At 44.5% G+C, this 18,819-nt stretch overlaps 1 protein-coding gene across 1 annotated transcript in view; it reads left to right on the plus strand.

Moving 5' to 3' along the window:
• The first annotated feature begins 6,117 nt into the window (after positions 1 to 6,117).
• The window catches only part of MTHFD1 (methylenetetrahydrofolate dehydrogenase, cyclohydrolase and formyltetrahydrofolate synthetase 1), a 42,037-nt gene continuing 29,335 nt past the window's right edge, over positions 6,118 to 18,819 (plus strand). The window contains exons 1-7 of the mRNA XM_086462167.1: positions 6,118 to 6,158; positions 13,589 to 13,673; positions 16,035 to 16,094; positions 16,794 to 16,847; positions 17,221 to 17,357; positions 17,482 to 17,582; positions 17,900 to 18,036. Of these exons, the coding sequence (XP_086318293.1) occupies positions 6,118 to 6,158; positions 13,589 to 13,673; positions 16,035 to 16,094; positions 16,794 to 16,847; positions 17,221 to 17,357; positions 17,482 to 17,582; positions 17,900 to 18,036 (615 nt within the window). The remainder of the gene's footprint in view (positions 6,159 to 13,588; positions 13,674 to 16,034; positions 16,095 to 16,793; positions 16,848 to 17,220; positions 17,358 to 17,481; positions 17,583 to 17,899; positions 18,037 to 18,819) is intronic.

Here is an 18,819-nt window from a genome sequence, read left to right on the forward strand (position 1 = left end):
ATCAATACTGTTTCCATTAAAACTAACCAATGGACTGACATGACCAAGAGGTGTTATGCAAAAGGGGAAGAACATAAAGATCTTGTGTGTTGAGAAAAATTGAGACATTCTATATATTATATATCACAAGAAAATTATCTGTGTCTCTCATGAACCTTGGAGAACAGGAGGCAGGGGGCTTCAAACTAGTCTGTTTGTCCCCAACTTTACCCTACTTCTCCCCCACTTCCATTATCCTGTTTGTCTTAGAAATTCTTTCAGCTGTAAATGGCTGTGGACCAGGAATATAATCTGTTTGCCCTGTTCCTATAGTCTTCTTTACACATCCGCAGCTGGCCACCATTACAGCCATGACCCTGAGCTGGGACAACATTTTGTCTGATCCAGTATAGACAGTCCTATGATCTAGAGACAATTACATAGAAAGAAGGACACGTATCGGAATCAGGAATGTTGTAAGTAGAAGCACATTTGAAGGTACAACTTCTTAAACCTGCTGCATATTATGAACTGTGTGCATACACCATCAAACACTGCTCAGTGTTTCAAAGTGGGTATTAAGACACACATAAAGACTGTACCACCCAAGTCCGAAGTGCAAAACTCCATTTACCTGTTTTTATCTCCAAATATCCCACTTTGCCAGAATTATGGTCTGTAGGAAAGCTAGTTTCATACCAGCCTGGTACTTCCCCTACCATAGACTCCACAGGGTCACTGTTCACCCTCCTCCTGCCTCTGCAGGACACTGCAAAAGCAGGATTTGCTTGGTTGAGAGAGCACCCTGTGAAGGTTCTTGCAAGATGGCATAGAACTAGCTATGTAATCTTGCTCTGCCAGGGATGTCCTTGCTTGGGCTGGGAGAATTATCTGGGAGGCTGTGTGGATTAAGCTGCAATGGAAAGACTGTCTTCTGGACATCCTCCTACCTGCAGCCCTGAAACTCACCTTTCTCCCTGCCCACCTCTGCCTCTGTCAGCGTGTTCAACTCCCTATGCAGTTAGAAAGGTGGAACTGGTATAATGAGTATTTCTATAGAAAATATTGGAACTATATTTTTCATAATTTAGCAGCTGGGAAAAAAGGGGGAAAGTCTCATGTAGCCACAAGCCATTAAGTAAAAAATATTAGCCAAAGAGAATAAGGACGAGTTGGAAATTACACGCTAGTTAATCACGGCTCCATTGCTTGTGTTTATATTTTGCTTTAGGCAATCAATTAATCCTTCTTTCTCAGTTACCTTATCTGAAAAATGTGGTAATATATTACTCACGAGCAAGCTGGGGTAGTGAATTAGGCTGTTGTTGATTGCAGGAGCGCCACAACATGCTGCAGAAGTATTAGGAATGTATGCTGCAGAAAGTATTATGTGAGAGAGAGGACTACTTAAGAAATGGTTTCTTTGCTCTGAATTCTCTCTTCACTTCAAAGAGTCAGGACAACCTAGGGCCCATATTTATCAAGCACTCTGGCACTGTTCTCAGTGGAATCAAGTGTGACACAAAATTCTTTAAACTGTTTACAAGACATCTTTCTTCTGCAGGATGCCCAAGAGGTCAATGAGAAGTGCTGGAAGGTGATGTAGCTAAAGGAGGTTAGCTAAAAGAGCAACAAGAAAAGCAACCAATGGAAAATGCACTCAAGTATGTACAAATTTGTGTCACAGGCATAGTAACGCAAGTGGAAGTTAGGAAATAGTCTGAGCTGGTTGTTGCTGTCTTTAGAGTAACAGATAAACTGTGGTCAATATAAAACCCCTGCACAGCAGGCCACTGAATGGCAAGCTTGAGGCAGCAGTCAGACAAGCACTTCAGAAGCCTGTTCGTTAACGCCACTCTGTTGGACACAACCAGCCTTACCTCCCTGCCAGGAAAACCTACCATGAATGTATCCTTCCCTTGCTTTACAGAAAATCAGTTCATTGTACTTAAAACTGCCCTTGGAAGTGATTTGATGGATCTGTCTGCCTTTGCACTCAAGTGGATGAGGAACACTCCAAGTCCCTGTTCTGCTAGTTTAGGCATCAGACCAGGAACCCTTCAGAGAAGGCCAGTGAGCAAATACCAGCTTAACCCAGGACAGCCATATTTGCAGTGACTGTCCAACAGCTGGCTGCATCACCAACCTTTTATTTCCATGACATGTCTAAAATGGATGGGGCATGAGACACCTAAACAGGTTAGGGAGTAACTACACTCAGGAAACACTGTGATGGAACAAATGTTAGCTCATGCTGTCTACTACTACATTAACACATCTTAGCTAAAAGGGCTATTCAAAGTACAAAGCATGTACACTGAGGTCAATCTCAAGCCTTACGTCAAAGTTCAGCCATCTTCTGATCAACAGGTGAGTTGACCATTAGCATGTATTTAAATGTGTCACTGTTATCCCATTACAAAGTTATGTTCTCCTTCATGGTAGATAAGGTACGCTCTAGAGCAACGTCGTTCATTTGACCAATCCTGCTCTGTCCAGTGGGGCATCTCTGGGCAGGAAAGGTTTCCCTTTCTTTACGGGAGACAATGCCCTATCCTAACTGTCTCACTTAATGGGTGAAGAAAAGCCTAACGTTCTTCCTTAGTTTGCTGATTCAGGGTCAGTTTCTCACAACAAATCACAGCTTCACGGTCCCTGGGCCACCAGAGGCACAGCTCTTAGCTCATCAGTAACGCTGAAATTCTTTCTGGCATGTATTTTGCAGCCTACATGGCTTTTTAAAAGAGCAACCTCCATGACTTTTGACGTGTTGGGTAAGAGGGGGTGGATGCAAAGGTAAACAATCAAACTGTGAGGATTGCCAAATCAAACCCAGGGATGCCTGGCAGGGAGGTGAGTGAGTCTGAACAACTGCTCTGGGGCCACACTCGGAGCAAAGAGGTCCCTTACTCTGAGGCTTCAGCCTATCCTGAAGTAACTGGTTTTATCCTTCTTCATCCTCACAGCCACCACAAAATAAGTACAAAACACACTATGCTCAGAGCGGTCTGTTCTTATGGCATTAGGTTTTTTTCTCATTCTTCTGCATTAATATGGTCAAAAGGATTTTACTGAAAAGCATAAAACATTGATTGTCGCTGTCAACTTTGTAAACATTTTCACAACGTTTGTCTCCCTTGCCACTGTGTTTCTCTGAGATTTCCTATGCATGAATAGTAGCTTCAACTTTTTTATTGCATTTCAGGGCTGGATTTGGCTCTGGTAGGAACTAAGCAGAAGGGTCTGTTCAGCTATTTCTCATCACATATCCCTTTTCTATTCCTTTCCCACCCCATTTCAGTATTTCAACCTCAGGATGACAATTAAGAATAAATGTTAGAGAACACATTCTTACAGAAAGGCATGATACACACAACTTCTGAGTAACAATCTAAGCTTTAGTACTTGACTGCCACATGAGACAAGTTAGAAACACAAAAGAAGTTCCTGCTGTGATAAAAGGAGGTTAGCTAGTCTGATTTTCTGGCATAAGCATTTAAAAGCCATGAGTCTATCCCTTCCCAAAAATGAGAATCTGTCTCGAAATAACAGAAGTTGTTGTTTGGAATTCTTTTCATTTCCTGTCCTATTTTTTAGACTTCACAATAAATTCAGGTAATTTTCAAAGTTTTATCTGTCATCATAAGACATCTTTTTTTCAGGAGCTGGGGCATTAAGAAAAGCAGCAAGCGACATTAATGCTCACACATGCATGCAAATCATGCAAGTTAGCAACCCTGAATAGGAATCTAAAGCTCCTGATGGCAATAGCCTCTTCTGCTCACTCTGCAAATAAGGTCATCTGAATATTTTTTAAAAGGTGCCTTTCTTTGTTTTATTTTCCTGCCTGATATTTTTACACTACCATCCTGAGTGTCAAAACCTTTTTTTTTTTTTTTTTTGGTAAAAGTTGTTCTTGTGAGCCTATCCTGCCCTTAACTGAAGGAGTCCGTCTTTTAAATTATTTGTTTTTAAAACACAGTGGTTTTTTCCCCGACAAGAGTTCATTCTGGCCTCAGATAAAGGCCACAGAAGAAACAAATAAGGCACAGAATTTTAAGCAGCCTAGAAAAATCCCTTCTCTCGGTTAATTGTGTAATCTCAGTTTTGATTGTATAATACTGCAAATGCCTGTTGGAGCATTCCAGGAAATACAGGGAATACACAATGAAAGAAGAAAAAAAAAAAGTTCTTTCTAGCTTTTTTTCTATTTATCATTTAAAAGACTTAAAATGCCAAGTTTTCTGTCTTTTCCAAGTCACTTTTAAAGAGACATTTCTGACCTTTAATCCTACAATTACAACACATTGTTAACTTAAGGTAATCACTCAAGATAATAAGCTCTCCCCTCAATAGAAAAGAAAGAAAAAAGCAGAAAAGATGTCACTTGTTAGGCTATGAAAGAAAACACAAAGAAGAAGAGCCTTATCCTCAGAGAAGTTTTGAACTACGTACGGTTTATATTCCCCTCCTAGAATACGGGAGAAGCAACCATAAAGCTTCTGACCTTCTGAAACAGAAGGGCCTGTATATTTCCATCCTCATAGTTTCATGTCCTAGGAGGAAGCTGGGAGGCCAGTATTTGTTCCTTCTCAAAATCTGACAGTTCCCAAAATCCCTTTGCAAACTGATTAAATTATGGAGTAGCAGGACTGAATGCTTTCTCAGCAAACTCTTTGGAACAGACACTTTATTTTTGCAAAACTATGCATTCTATGTAAAGCAAAAAACAGGCTTTTTGTCTCAAATTCTCAGCAGGACCACTGCTGTTTTAGCATCCAACCCCTATTCTCCATAGCTCGTTAATTTGCACTGAGGTTATCCCAATTCTTTGCTGTACTGCCACCACACACGGCAGATGTGGCTGGGTCCCAAAACAGTAAGACTGCAGGCACAGGAATGTGCTACCACTCCCCAACAGCAACCTAACACTGTAGGCCCAACCCCATTATAGATCTCAATTTGCTAGTTCCCTGTCCCTGACCTTTTTATCACTGGTTTCTTGATTCACAGACCCGTTCTCTACCACATACTAGATATTAGCAGGAACACTGATGAGTACCACTAACTCCTCTGGGTCGTGGTGTCATCTTGCCTGGGCAAATCTGCTTCAGTGACATTTAACTGCTCTTCCCATCTCCAGCTCTGCCTGGACCCTAATCACTTATTTGCCGTATGTATGAGAAAACTGCTGAAAGCTGACTCTCTAAACAAGTTCCTAGAATGTCTGCGCTGGCTTGCAGAGCAGAGCAAAGCCTTGGGTGCGTACCTAACAGTACACATGGAGCACTGCATGGATCTGAGCAGCTGCCTGACAGGAATCTAAACCTTCATCAGTCCTAACTTGGTGACCCACTTCAATTACATCCCTTCGTGCTGACCGATAGGAACCTGTTTCTCACTCTTGACAAGTCCTATGAACTTTAGGACACAATCCTGCCCTCTTCTGTGTTGCCCTCTTTCTACACTGGCGAGCCACGCATCTGGTGACTTTACATTGGACAGATGCATTGAAATCCTCAAGAGTAACAATTACTCTTAGCATGACCTCTCGAACACCCGGTACTGCTGCAGGACATGAAACAGAGCTCATTCTTCTATCGATTTGCGATTTTCTTACAGACACGGCCAGGCAACAGCTGTGCAGAGCCCACCGCCCGGCGCCCAGCGCTGCCAGCCCCCGCGCACCCACCGCCCGGCACCCCTCAGCCCCCAACTCCGGAGGCAGCTTTCGCCCTCCCCTCCCAGCGCCCGCCGCCCAGGCCCCTTCTCCGCAGCGCAGGGCGCCGGGAAAGGCCGGGGCCGGCAGCCCCGCTCCTGAACCGTTCCGGCGGCCATTTCGCCGCACCCCTCAGCCCCGCTCCCCAGCGCCGGGTGAGCTCTCGACGCCCCACGGCGGCGGGAGGGGCAAGGGAGGAGACACAGCACCGCCGCCACCGTGGGGGGGAGCCCATGGCCGCCCCTCGGTGCCCCTCTCCTCCCTCCTCCGGGGCGGGGGCAGCGCTTGCGCGGTGGGACCGGCGGTCGGCGAAATTTGGGGGCCACGTGGGGTGCAGAGTAGGGCAGTGGTGGGCCAGCCCGTCCCGCAGACGCTCCGGGAGCCCAGCCGCGTTCGGCCGCTGCTTTCCCGCCCTCGCCATGGCTCCCGCCGAGATCCTCAGCGGCAAGATAGTCTCCGCGTACGTACCCCGGGGCGCCCGCCCTTCCCTTCCCTTCCCTTCCCGCCCGGCGCTGCGCAGGCCGGGTGAAGTCTGTGGGGACCGCCGGGATCTGCACCCTGCGGGGTGGCCGCGGTCGGGAAGGGAGCTGGTTCGGCTGGGGGGTGCCCCGGGGAGCCCGGCCCTGCTGGTCGGGGGAGTGGGGCTGTGGTGGCCCTAGGTCTGGCTTTGCCGGGACGAGGCAGGTTTGAAGACACCTTAAAGCGCTTCCGCTGCGTTGCATTCAAAGTTCACTTCTTCCTGGCGGGAAACGGTGGGAGTTATTAAATGAAGGTGGTGTTAAATATCTTCAGAAGAAGCTAAAGTGCTAGCAGGGCTGCCTTGCCCCCAGAAACCGGCCGGTGTGTCTGCTTGGTGCTCGGTGGCAGCGTCCAGCATCAGCCCTGCCGAGCGGCTTGTGATCGCTCAGCATCTTTGCGCCCAGATCAGTGCCCGGGCAGGTGTGAAACGGCTGTCCGACAGTTTTCGTGTGTGTATGCCGTGCTCTCGGGATGCTTTAAGAGCAGGAGTTGGGGACCAGTGCTATAGGTGTGGTCTCTGTGGTCACTCCTTTTTAAAGCATTGGTTACTGCTTTTTAAAGCGGAAGAAATTAATCCGTGTATTGGATAACATTAAGTTGAATCTTCACAGGTGGCCAGCTATTTGAAAGATTTGTCAGACCCTAAAGGAAAAGGCTTCCTTCCACTTTTCAGCCTTCAATCAGCTGCAAGCCCTGAGTATAGGTGACCCTGTGTTGTGTCCTTTAGTTTGCTTATTTTACTATACATTATACATCTGGTAAGAAAACTAAACAAAGTTCACTAATCCTAGGAAAATGCGGTGTTTAGCAAAGGGTAACACTTTGTTGTGGTACTCTGCAAATGGGGTTTGGTTAGGTAGGTTCATTTGATGTCTCCTCTCTATAATCAGGGAGTTTGAACAGAAAGTGTGAAATTGAAATAGTCTAAACTAATCTCTGACAAGTTGTTAGACCCAGTGTTAGATGTTGATGCGTGCGATGCATCTACATCTGACTGACAGAGCATTTCTGAAAAGTGTGTCTTAATGTGTCTTGAATTTCAGTATCCATGATGAAAGGCTGCTTGTATATTTTTTTTACCCGGTAATTTTTGGGCCAGTACCACTTGGGTATTGCACTCTCTGTCTTGTGTGCTTCCTTAGGTCTAGTGCTTTTGGCAGTCGTGAAGCCAGCGCACTCTGCATGCTGTATATGTGGTGCTGGTGGTACTTAAGTCAGCAGCCTACTGCCAGTTTCCTTTTTCTGGCATAGAAAGTGCCCCTGAAGTGTAGAAGATCCTTTCAAGCTATATGTTTATTGCCATTGTGGAGTGACTAGAAATCTATAAAGATGCTAGCTTGAGTACAATGAATGTGTTTTGGAGGAATTCTGAACATTCACCTTAAAACTTCTAGCTTCCTTTGCAGTGCATATTGTGTTACTTTTAGTTTGTAGATACAATGGTGGCATTTTTTTATTTCTGTTTGTTTTCTGTATTACATCAGCAGCTATTTTCAGAGATGAGGACCTTTGTGGTGATGTGCGAATACCCATGAAGAGCCATAAGCTTTTAATAGACACGTACAGGAGAAAGGATTGCTTCGTTTCCAGCACATCTCTAAGGTTTTTGGCTGAAGCTTGTCTTCCAAAGGCATCAAATCTTGACCTGAAGACTACACAAAATGGAAAAATTATTATGGCTGTACAGCTGTCCTCCTTGAGTTTGTTTATTTCAGCTGTATTTACAGCCAGTACAGCAAAACCATTGTGTGCTCTACAGGAATTGCTCCTGTTTTTTCCTAGCGAAGTACTTGAAGGAGGCGTGAGGAAATTGGCTGTCTGTGCTGCAGATACCTATCCTTTTCTTCCAGACCCTCTAGATAAAGTGCTGGTCCAAATGATTCTCCTTGTCCAGAGTCTGCCCCCAGGCCAAGAGCCTGGCACAGAAGCAGCAATAGGCATGTGGTTTTTCTAGGAATTTTCAACTGAATTGCCTGTTGTAGAAAGGGAGGGTTTCTGACTTGACTCAACTGCAAAGTCTTTTCAGTTACTGTCTTTTAAGGGGCGTTTTTTGTTACTTTATCCTTTAATCAAGAAAAGTGTTTGTAGTCAGTCAAATATTAACAGATGAGGTGGATCAGTCAAAGTAGTGTTACATAATTCTGAGTTTCTGTGTGTGTTTTAAATCAAAACTCATAAGTTGTGAACTTTCTTCTCCTGCCGCAAGGCCCCCTTCACCAAAGGGAGGTGAAAAAAATACCTAATTCAGTCATGTCCTTTATTTAAACAAAAATCAGGTAGATGGTGGCAGTCTTGGTTTTGTGAAACGTGTGAAGAGAATAAATACTTTGAGAGAGAAAGCTTCCTTGCCTCTATAAATAAGGAAAACTTGATGAGGAGATAGAGCTAGTTCACACCTAGAAAGTGAACTCTGTAGTCCAGTACCACTCAGTGCCACTGTGCACCCCCAAATATGAGCAAGAACCCCTTGTGTTAGGTGCTGTACAGCCACAGAAGTAAAAAAATGGGACCCTACTCCAAGGAGGTTGCAAGTTAGGAGAAAACATCATCTGGTGGACAGCAGGGCCCCAGTGCTGTCATCTGTGCGTGTCAGCACCAGGTTACATAGAAGGAGGGGGTCCTAAGGGAAAGAATGTGGGGGGACTGCCATGTCCCTTTCATGGAAGGAAGAAAATCTTAATAGCACTCTTCATGAAGACAGACCATTGTAGATATGGCCTAGATTATTGTCTGAAGTGCTTGCAGGCCCACAAACGTGGTTTGAGTCCTTACCTATTTCTGTTACGTTGTCCTCTGATTAAATCACCTGATGGTTGGGTGTTGTATTTGGTAGCTGTTTTGGGATGCACACCTGATTGGTGTGATTGATGTTGCAGCATGGGAAGCTGGTCATGCCAGCTCACAGTATTGTAACTCGTGTTTGGGGCAGACTCCTCTGTGTAGGTTTTAGAGACTCAGCTTTACGTGAAACTTAAACGCTGTTGTTCTGTGGCAGCTGGTCGCATCTGAGAAGTTCCTCAAATGCTTCCTATCCCATCCCCTGCAGATGATTGCTTCTTCGTCTCAGCCTTTTTGTGGCCCTCATTGGACTAGTGTTCTGGACATGACAAAAAAGCCTATAAAAAAGCAAAAGCATCTTCATGTATTTATCTGGTGTGAAGAGTGCTTGGGCAAGTATTTGAACTGACACAACCAAAAGAGTGGTTAAAAACTGTAGGAGTGTGGAAGTGGCAGAAAGAAGCAGGTCGTTCGTCTGTGAGATAATGACCATGTGCGTGGACCATGCAGTGGTTTGGCAGGAGACTTGTGAACAAATTCCAGCTCTGTTCTCCAAACAGTGTCTTCCCTCAACTGGGGCCATCCGTTGAATTACAAGCAGCATTCAGATAGACTTTCCCAAGGCAGTTCCCATTCCAGTGCCACTCCATTGGGACAGCCAAACTGTGACTCCCCCCAGGAGACACTCCTTTCTGTCTCTTCTTTGGGGTGCCAATAGGATGTTCTGTAGCATGCTTGCTTGCAGCCTCTTCACGGTATTTGAAGATAAAGCAGTTGTCCTGCTAGCTGGGGGGTTTGCCCTTCTCCACAGTTTCATTTCTTTTCTTCTCATGGGGCAACAGAAAGTGAGCAGTGTCAGTGCTGCAGGCTGTAAGGAGGAATGGCTACAGGGACAACAGCCCTGACTAAGATAGTGCAGGACCAGGGGAGGACCGTAAGCTTTATACAGCCATTTCTGGTGCACGTTTCTGAAACTTTGGGGAAGTCCGTGATCCAGGCAGTAAGGCCAAAGCCTTCTCTTTGCGGAGAGGCCACTTCTAGAGCATCGTTGTCTCTGGAGGAAGCATTTGCCAGGTCATACGTTTGGCAGTATTCGCATAGACCCAGGGCCCTATTACCCATAGAAGAGACAAACACAGCCTGGGGTCATCTTCAGTATGGTGATGTGGGTGCTTGCACCACAGCCATCCGAACCTCTGTGTGTACATAATCCCACAGGTGTAGTGGTGGGCTCTGCCTGGGGAAGCACTAGGGTGGGAGCTGTGCGTCTCCATTTACAGCAGAGCCGGGGGAGGGTGGTTTGTCCTTTGCTGTTCTGGGAAATTCACTTAATAAATTTAAATTCAGCTCACTGTTGCGGTCTGGAGAAAGAAAGGCTAACAAGTTTTTTTTTTTTGAGCTGGCTTTTGCACTGTGTGCTTAGAGCCGTGTGCTGTCCTTAACCTGTGTGGACCCTGGACCCTTGTTTGCAGTGTCAGTTTGTTTGTGGAAGAGCATGTGGGCACAGGAGGGGTCTTGGCGTAAGAGGGAAGGCTTTTGGAGGAACAGCCGTGTACAATTGCAAATTTATGTTTGAAGACTTAAAGAGTGTTTTCATACAGCTAATAAAAATGTTAACTTATCAGTATGAACTTTTATCTTTGTGAAGACCTAAAGTCCATAATAGAATTTTGCCAGCTCTCTCACTGAATGGCTGCCAGCTTCAAAAATTATTTTGTATTTGTAAGTCTGCAGAGATTAAACAAGGATTACTTTTTTCACTTAATTTTCTCTCCAACCTTTGTACCTGCAGCTTTTGTGGTAACTAGAGAGCAGTGGTATGTAACGCTAGGTGGCTGTCTAACAAGTGATTTCTTGATTCAAGGCTCCTGAAGTAAATGAGCACTGGCAGCACCACTTTGTGTGTTTGTGTGTCTTATCTTTCTTCTGTAGCTGAAGGGGAAGTGAGCTAGTGCTTAATTACAGAAAATGACAGCAATGTAAGTTGTGAACAGTCATGGCTGCTGGGGGTGAAAGCATGCCACAGCCCTGCTTCACAGAGGGCAGAGGAAAACTAGACCCTTGGGTGGGCTTGGTTTTCCTCCGTGGAGAAGACTGGGTTAAAAGTAAAACCCAGACCTGAGATCCTTTCCAGTTGACTGTCCGTTATGAGGGCTTTACTGCATCATAAATGATGATACCTTTGTTTGCATTTCTTTTTGTTTGCAGGCCACAAACCAGTGCTGTGCTTTCCTTACCGGGCACCGGAGGCTGTTTTCAGTAATAGCTCCCTCAAAGAGCTGGCCTGCAGCACCCGCTCACAGGCCACACAGTCTCTTTCTGATGCTCCTCAAGACTGTTGTGGTGGTGTTATGGGCTGCTGAGCTGAGGCCCTGTTGCGTCTGCAGCTGTATGTTTGGTGCCTTCTCTCGCTGGAGTGTAAGGAGAGGCAGTTGGTGATTTTGCCACCCAGCAGATGGGTTTATGTCGCTTCAGCGTGAAGAATTGTTAGGACAAGGCTGATGGGTTCAGAAGACAGTGTCGTAGCAAGCCAGTCTTTATGTCAAGTCTTTTACAGAGGTGATAGCTAAAGGAAGCCTAGGAACTACTGTTTCTTAAGTAAAATTGAAAACAACCTCTTTTACCAAAGCTTATTAAGAGACTTTGGACAGCTTGGCCAGATGCAAGCACCTATAAATACTCTGAAGCCACTCCTCAGGTGCAGCAGAGCTCAGACCATGTGATTCAGGATGCAGCAGGAGAGAGATGAATGATTTGGGACAGAGGGAGGCTTTGTGATTCCCCCGAGATGGGAGCTGGAACAGCCTCAGGGCTGCTTCTGGCTGGACCAGCTGCAACCGTCCTCTGGGATGAGTGCTGCTGGGTTGCAGCAGAGCTGTGTGCCGCTCCCATTTCTCTTTCTTCTTGCCTCTGGCATTTCTGATTTGGAGGTTATAGTTGCAGGGCAAAGTTGGCTTCACTGGCTATCTGTCATCCTGGAATTTCCCTCTATGGCAGGAATCGCAGCCTCCCAGCTGGCATCAGCTACTCAGTCTGCCCCTGTACCCTGGCTGTTCCCACTTTTCATAAACTGGCACCAACAGCACCTCCTCCAGTCTGGGAAGTTTGGTTCCAGTTGAGAAGTAGGAGACCTCATGGTAGTGACTTGAACGTAGATGAGCACAAGGAGACCATATGTGCTTTAAAACAGTAGGGTGTGTGGAGCAGGGTGGATTTGCTAAGTGTGATGGTAGCACCTTCTCATCTCTTTGAAAATAGTGGGTGGGACACAGGCTGGAGGTCACAGACCTGTCAAGCCTCTGGTGTTCTGTGAGGTTAGCTTACCTGGCTTTTTGCCTCTGAGTGAGTATCTCCTACATGTGCTGGGAAGTGCCACGGCCTCCTTCTGTGAGCCCATCAGATGGGTACGACTGGTCAGTTCTTCTCTCTGAATCCTAACTGCCTCCGGTGAGGAGGCAGAGCAGTGGTGCTGGGGCTGCCCCCAGGCTTTTGGCAGAATTTCAGATTTGAAAGAGCGCATTGGGCCTGGCACCAGGATCTCTTCCTCACCACCTTCCCCGGTGAAGGATCAGGAACATGGGGCCAGACAGTGACTGAGAAAGTAGAGAGGAGTGCAAGGCTGGGGAGGGTGGTGACAGTGGCTTTTGAGCTGCCTATGGCGACTTTTAGTGATGAGTACTCATTATCTCTAAAACATTGCGTAATAAGCTGGGTATGGGTTGACATCTGAGCTAGATTAACTAGTCAATGAATCCTCTCATTCTTCCATTTCAAAGTTTTGTTTTAATAATTGTATCCTTAAACTTGTCCTCACTGAAGAGTTCCCCCGAGATGTGTACCAGAGTTTAGCTCATTTTCCTCACTGCTTCCCCTCTGTCCACCTCCCTTTCTCCTTCCTACTACCTGGAAAAATCTTTGCCTTGTTTGGAAGCTCTCGGACTGGGGGCATTTCTTCGTATGTGTGTTGGCAAGCCCAGAAGCAGGCTGGAGGCAGGAACGTGAGTAGGACTGCAGCCTACCCAGCCTGGCTTAGGCCAAGCAGGCAGGAAATAGAAACACATAGTATTGACCAACTGTAGAAAAGGTGCATCTTTGGGTATCTCCTGTTTGTTTAGCTGTTCTCCAGAGTTCTACCATTGTAGATTCATCGTCGTTTATCAGGACAGCATGTGTGACTGTGGACTGGTGTCTGTGGAAGACAGGTAGATTTGATACGGCATATGTGGAAAGAGGAATTGCTTTTGAGTAAGGAGTTTGAAATCCCAGAAATTTCCATGTCAAATTTTGTGCCTTTTTTTTACCCTTGTATCCTATGAGGCCATTGAGAGGAGGGTGAAGAAGCACAATGTGGACTTTAAGAAAATTTAAAAAAAAAAACCTTTGAATGAAACTTCCAAAGTGTCTTAGTGATTTATGGACATTAATCTTATTTGGAGGTTTCTGGGACTTGTGTTCTCAAGGTATAAGTACGTGTTTGCCAGTCTGCCTATCTGTCATCTTTTCAACTCCTGGCTTATAACTGTATGAGAATTCAGCCCCTTGGTTAACTTCTATCTTGTTTTGGTTTTGTTTTTTTTTTTTTTGCCTCTTCAGACAAGTGAGAGAGAGACTAAAGCAGCAAGTTGCTGAGATGAAAGAAAAATTTCCAGGCTTCAAACCAGGACTCGCAATTTTGCAGGTATTGTTTTTACTTTAATGACAAATACAGAAAATCTGTGTTGCTCTGCAATGGTAAGTGCACAGCTGAGGAGTTTCATCAAAGCTGACTTGCAAACGGTAACATTTTATGAGGAACAGAAGAGCAGAGTTCCCTGTGGGATGGTAATACAGTTCTATGATGGCTTTTGACCAAGTACTGGGCCCAGAAACATTTTGGGGGGTTTGGGTTGGGTTGTTTTTTTTCTTTCATCAGGCCTTTGCAGTTCTCTGTTTAAGTGTTGTGTTTGTGAAATGATGAAAGTAGGCTTCCTGCCTATTAAGAGGAAGCAGTGCTTGTAGACTATATTCCAAGTCTCTGCATTTGTGTGAGCCCCTAAGCCTGTCAGCTTTCAGAGATATGTTTGTACCAGAAGTCTTTGAAATGGGGTGTTTATTAAGGGATTTGGTCTGCTGTTATGTCAGAACATGGAGAGACGAGGAGGGGGCGGAGGGGAAAGGCAACCAAAAGCACCTCTGGCCAAGAAGGCTTTGAGTGCAGGGGATGGAACAAAGTCTTACACTTCTGACAGACGTAAAATTCAGCAGTAAGTGCTACAGTCTAAACAGAAATGCTTGCAGAGGTAAAAAGCACTCATTAGTACAGGGTATTTGGCCTGTGTTTGGCAGAATTAAGGTGATGGATTTTTTTTCCCTTGCATCTATAAAAATTGAAACTCTATGCTTAGGTCAGAAGGTGACTAGCTGTAGCAAGCATCCTGTGATAGGAATGAACTGTGTGGCCGCAAAGGATTGATGGACTGAAAGTGGCTGCTTAGAGTAGTGGCTTCTATCCTTATTTAGTATTTTGGGCTCCTGAAGTGCCTGTCTCTGGATTCCAGTGCTAAGACCACTGTAGTATGTGAAGTCCATGCTGCTCTTCAATGCCAGGAACAAATTTGTTTGTGCTTTGTTTTTTTTCTGGTTTTCTTTTCCATTAGCTTTAAGAAGATCTTTTCTACAGAAGACTTGTCTTCAGGTGTTTGGAAGGAAGGAGGAAGGCCTTTTATTTAAAATTTAGTAAGGGGTGCTTTGGTGGAAGTTGCTGAGCTTCTGACCTTGTAAACTTCAAAAACTACTGTCTTGTAGTGTTACTGGAGTTTTTTCTTGGCTGGCCTGTGTTCTCTTCAATCCTGGGTTGTCTCAGAGTTCTTTACAATCTGTTTGCTCTTTGGATCTCTGACATGTTTGTAAGCCAGAAAACAGTCTGGGCTTGGAGTTCATCTAATACTGATGTTCTCAGCTACCTGTTTTTCAGTTACATCAGGACAGTTAGCTGGTTCTGCTAAGTAGCACCCCACACAATATGTGCTTTTTTCTTGAGAGGTATCTGGTGTCCTTCAAGCTCGAAGAGTAAATCAGTTAATCATTATTTTTTGGCCTGTAGTCAGGAATGTTCTCTTTTGCACAATATATATGGTGTGTTTACTGACATCTCCTGGTGCCTGCCCTGTATGAGGCGTACCTTTTCCTAAACCCAGCAGACTTTAAAGAGGAGACAGCCTGTTTCTCTAACCCTAGGGAAGAACAACTAATGAATGCTGGGTGATCAGTAATGCAGTCACCCTTGCAGCTTGTAATCCATGTGAGAATCAGGGATAGCTCCCAAGTACCAGGCAACAGGGTTTCAAGAGTTTGCTTAATCCGCTTTTCCTTATTTGTCCCTCATTTTCTTACAGTTACAAGGAGTATTACGTTTAACAAAACATACTGGATGCTGCAAGCAGTCTTCTGAAATGCAGTTGTACTGTAATAACCCAATACTGCCAAAAGCACAGGCATTTGTTCCACTTGGTGCTTTCTCTTTGTGCATCACTTCATTCTTGTTTTGTTGGTTTTTCTTTGGCAGGAAAGTTCTCAAGGTACAAAACAGCAGTGGAAGAAATCTCTCCGTCAAGGCACATGTATGTGCATAAAATTAAGATTCCTGGGTATCGGAGAGGTCCAACTTTTCTGAAAGCCTCAATCAGATAATTGGATGTTATCAGCACCTGCTGATCATGTTAATTAGCTAGAGATTTAACTTTCTGAGGTGAGATGGCAGGCAATATTTTCTGCTTTGGAGAGCACTGTGTTTCTAAGGTTTTTCAATAGGTGTAAGTAGTGTTTATGCAGGAGATCAAACAACTTGTCTTTAGCTGCCTGTTACTTGGAAGAACACTTGCCGTTAGCTCCAGCTACTTATAGCCTCTATCAGTGTGTTTTACAGTTATTCAAGAATATTTCTGCCTCCTTGGTGTAGCTCAAAGGAAGCCAAGGAAGCTAGAGGTTAAGCCCATCTCAGCCTGTGACTGGGTCTCTACTCTACAGTGTGACTCAACTGTCTGGTTTTTTTCAACCTTAGGTTGGAAATCGGGATGATTCGAACCTCTACATTAATATGAAGCTGAAGGCTGCTGCTGAGGTAATGCCCAAAGTCTTAATATTTCTTTTTACCCTCCTACAGTGTGTCAAATCTGAATATGGATAAACAGATGCAAATCAAATAGTTTTATCTAAGTTTTGCCTGGTTTGGACAACCAAATGTTGGCCTGAATTCCTTGTTATAAGGGGACAGTATAGGTGTGTAACCTGTCACTTAGCCAAGTGGAGTACTCCGGTACCGACAGCATGGGTTGGTGCCGCTTTTTGTGTGATCATCTCCTAGATTACATGTGTCTGAAGTGCTGAAGGTCTGTCTTTCCTGACCTGTGGCCATGCACTTATCTTCCCTGGATGTCTTGTACCTGCAGCTGCCTTGCAGCTGTCACTGAGTGGTACATTACATGCTACAGCAGGGCTGGAAATGTAGATGAGTCCCTGTTTCCCTAGGTGATGGCTGGCATTTCAAGGCAGTATGCTGTCAAGGTGCCTTTTGTTCATGTCAGAAGGTGACTAGAACAGTTGAAGTATGGACCAATCTAAGTAGGCAAAGCATTAATCTTTTTCCTGCCCTTGCGTTGATGGTATTTCCCAATAATAGGACTGTAACCACAGGAACAAGAAATAGACCTGGGAAATGTGACAGAATGTAGCTGTGACTGGGCTGGACTGAGAGACTAGCCAGATCAATCTCTGATGTCAATTCAGAAATCAGATAATTTGTTGGTATTGTCATTTGCAGATTGGAATCAGTGCCAATCACATAAAACTGCCAAACACAGCAACAGAAGCTGAGGTGAGTAATATAGCCAGGAATGAAAATGTACTTAACTTTGGTTTTGAGCTCAAGAGATGAATTTATATTTGCCCTCTCTTTTTATAAAAAAAGACTACTTGCCCATAGTTATTAACTCCTGAAAAAAAGAACTGGAACCTGATGCGGTGTGGGGTTTTTTATTTTTAAAAGAAAACTAAAACACTGCAATGTAAAATTTACGTACTTTAACAGGTATATTTCTAAAAATAAAAAATATGAGTCATTTATACTCTTGGATGGAAAAACTAAACGTATTGTGTGTATCTTTTAATCCAGACAGGATTATGCTTTTTCCTTTGCTTCAGTCTTGTTTCAGTTTGTCGCCCATTAGGTTTTTGGTCTTTACTTGTAGGTCCTCAAGTGCATTGCCTCTTTGAATGGAGACCCTGCTGTTCATGGCTTTATAGTGCAGCTGCCACTTGACTCTGATAAACCCATCAATACAGAAAAAATAACCAATGCTGTTGCACCTGAGAAGGATGTAGATGGGTAAACTGACTTCACCCCTGGAGAGCACGACAGCTCCTCCAGAAAGAAATTTGTTATTTTTTTCTTTTGGATGGTGATCGTGAAGTTGGGAATCTTACTTGGCCTTTATTCTTTCAAAATACAGCTTAAGTAGCATCAATGCTGGGAAACTCTCTAGAGGGGACCTTGGAGACTGCTTTATTCCCTGTACACCGAAAGGATGCATGGAACTTATCAGGCAGACAGGTAAGTGAGTGCAGTAGTCTTCAATAAGAGGAGAAATTATGCACATTGCAAGGCTGTGCTTCACATTGAAACCTTTCTTGAGATACTGCATTTCATCTCTGCCTTTTCAGATAGTAAAAGAACTGGTTTTAAAATGGTCATTCCTTCCTCCCTCCCAACTCCTATTCTCTATGACACGCAACCCAGAAGAAAAATAGTATCCTGAAGTAACAGAGCCAGACTTAAACTGACCAAAAGACTCCAAAGCTGTTTAAGTGAGTTTGTACTACAGTGCACAATGACCTATTTTTACTTTCTCCTAACTTCCTGTGGTGCAGGCATCCAGGTTGCAGGGAAAAGAGCTGTAGTGGTCGGTCGCAGCAAGATCGTCGGTGCTCCCATGCATGACCTCCTGCTCTGGAATCACGCAACGGTAACCACTTGCCATTCAAAGACCTCAACACTGGCTGAGGAGGTAAGGACAGGCTGGATGCGTGAGGCTGTAGTTATCTGCTGCAAGCCAGTGGCGCCTGCTGCACATTCCTGCTTGGTGTATTGCTACTCTGAGTCATTTGGTCTGGGTTGTTTTTCGTCTGAAACAGTTTCTCAGTCCTGTTTGTTGCATGGTTGTGTAAATACTTCCACTGAATAGGATCCTTAATTAATTTTTGGCCCTTAATTAAAGGGGTTTAATTATAACAATAAAATTATTTTTGTTTTCTTTGGACAAATGCTGAGAATTTAGTCATCCCTTCCTAATCTCCCTGTAGTGGCCTGCAAAACACCATATGTTTTTGGTAGTTTTTTCCAAAAAGGCCAGGTGGTCTTTTGCTTTAATGGCTGGGAAATGCTAGACCAACTGTTTTCTCCAGGTTTTTTTTCTAGTCTACTTTCTATGACTGGGGAGTTGGTACCATTTTCCTCTTTAGCTGGGAGAGTGACAGAAATAGTGTGTTGCTGTGCTGCCACCTACTTGGACTTCATAGAGCAATCGACACTGCCAGGCTCTGTAGGCAAGTATTAAAGCTGAAGAGAGGGTAGGTGTATTTGAATACAACTCACAAAGAAGATCAGAAACACTGCAATGCTTCATGCCATTAAGTTGCTGTTCAATAAGACTGTCATTACGTTGATTAACAATTGAAGTGCTAACTCTTAATGAAATCTTAAAAATGGTTTATCTACCTTGAAGATTAAAAGAAAAAATTCCAATGGATAGCAGCTTCCTAAGCAAACATAAATGAAGCAGTGCAAGAAC

This window comes from Leptosomus discolor, chromosome 3 (assembly GCF_034619465.1).
Source record: "Leptosomus discolor isolate bLepDis1 chromosome 3, bLepDis1.hap2, whole genome shotgun sequence".
Classification (NCBI taxonomy): domain Eukaryota; kingdom Metazoa; phylum Chordata; class Aves; order Leptosomiformes; family Leptosomidae; genus Leptosomus; species Leptosomus discolor.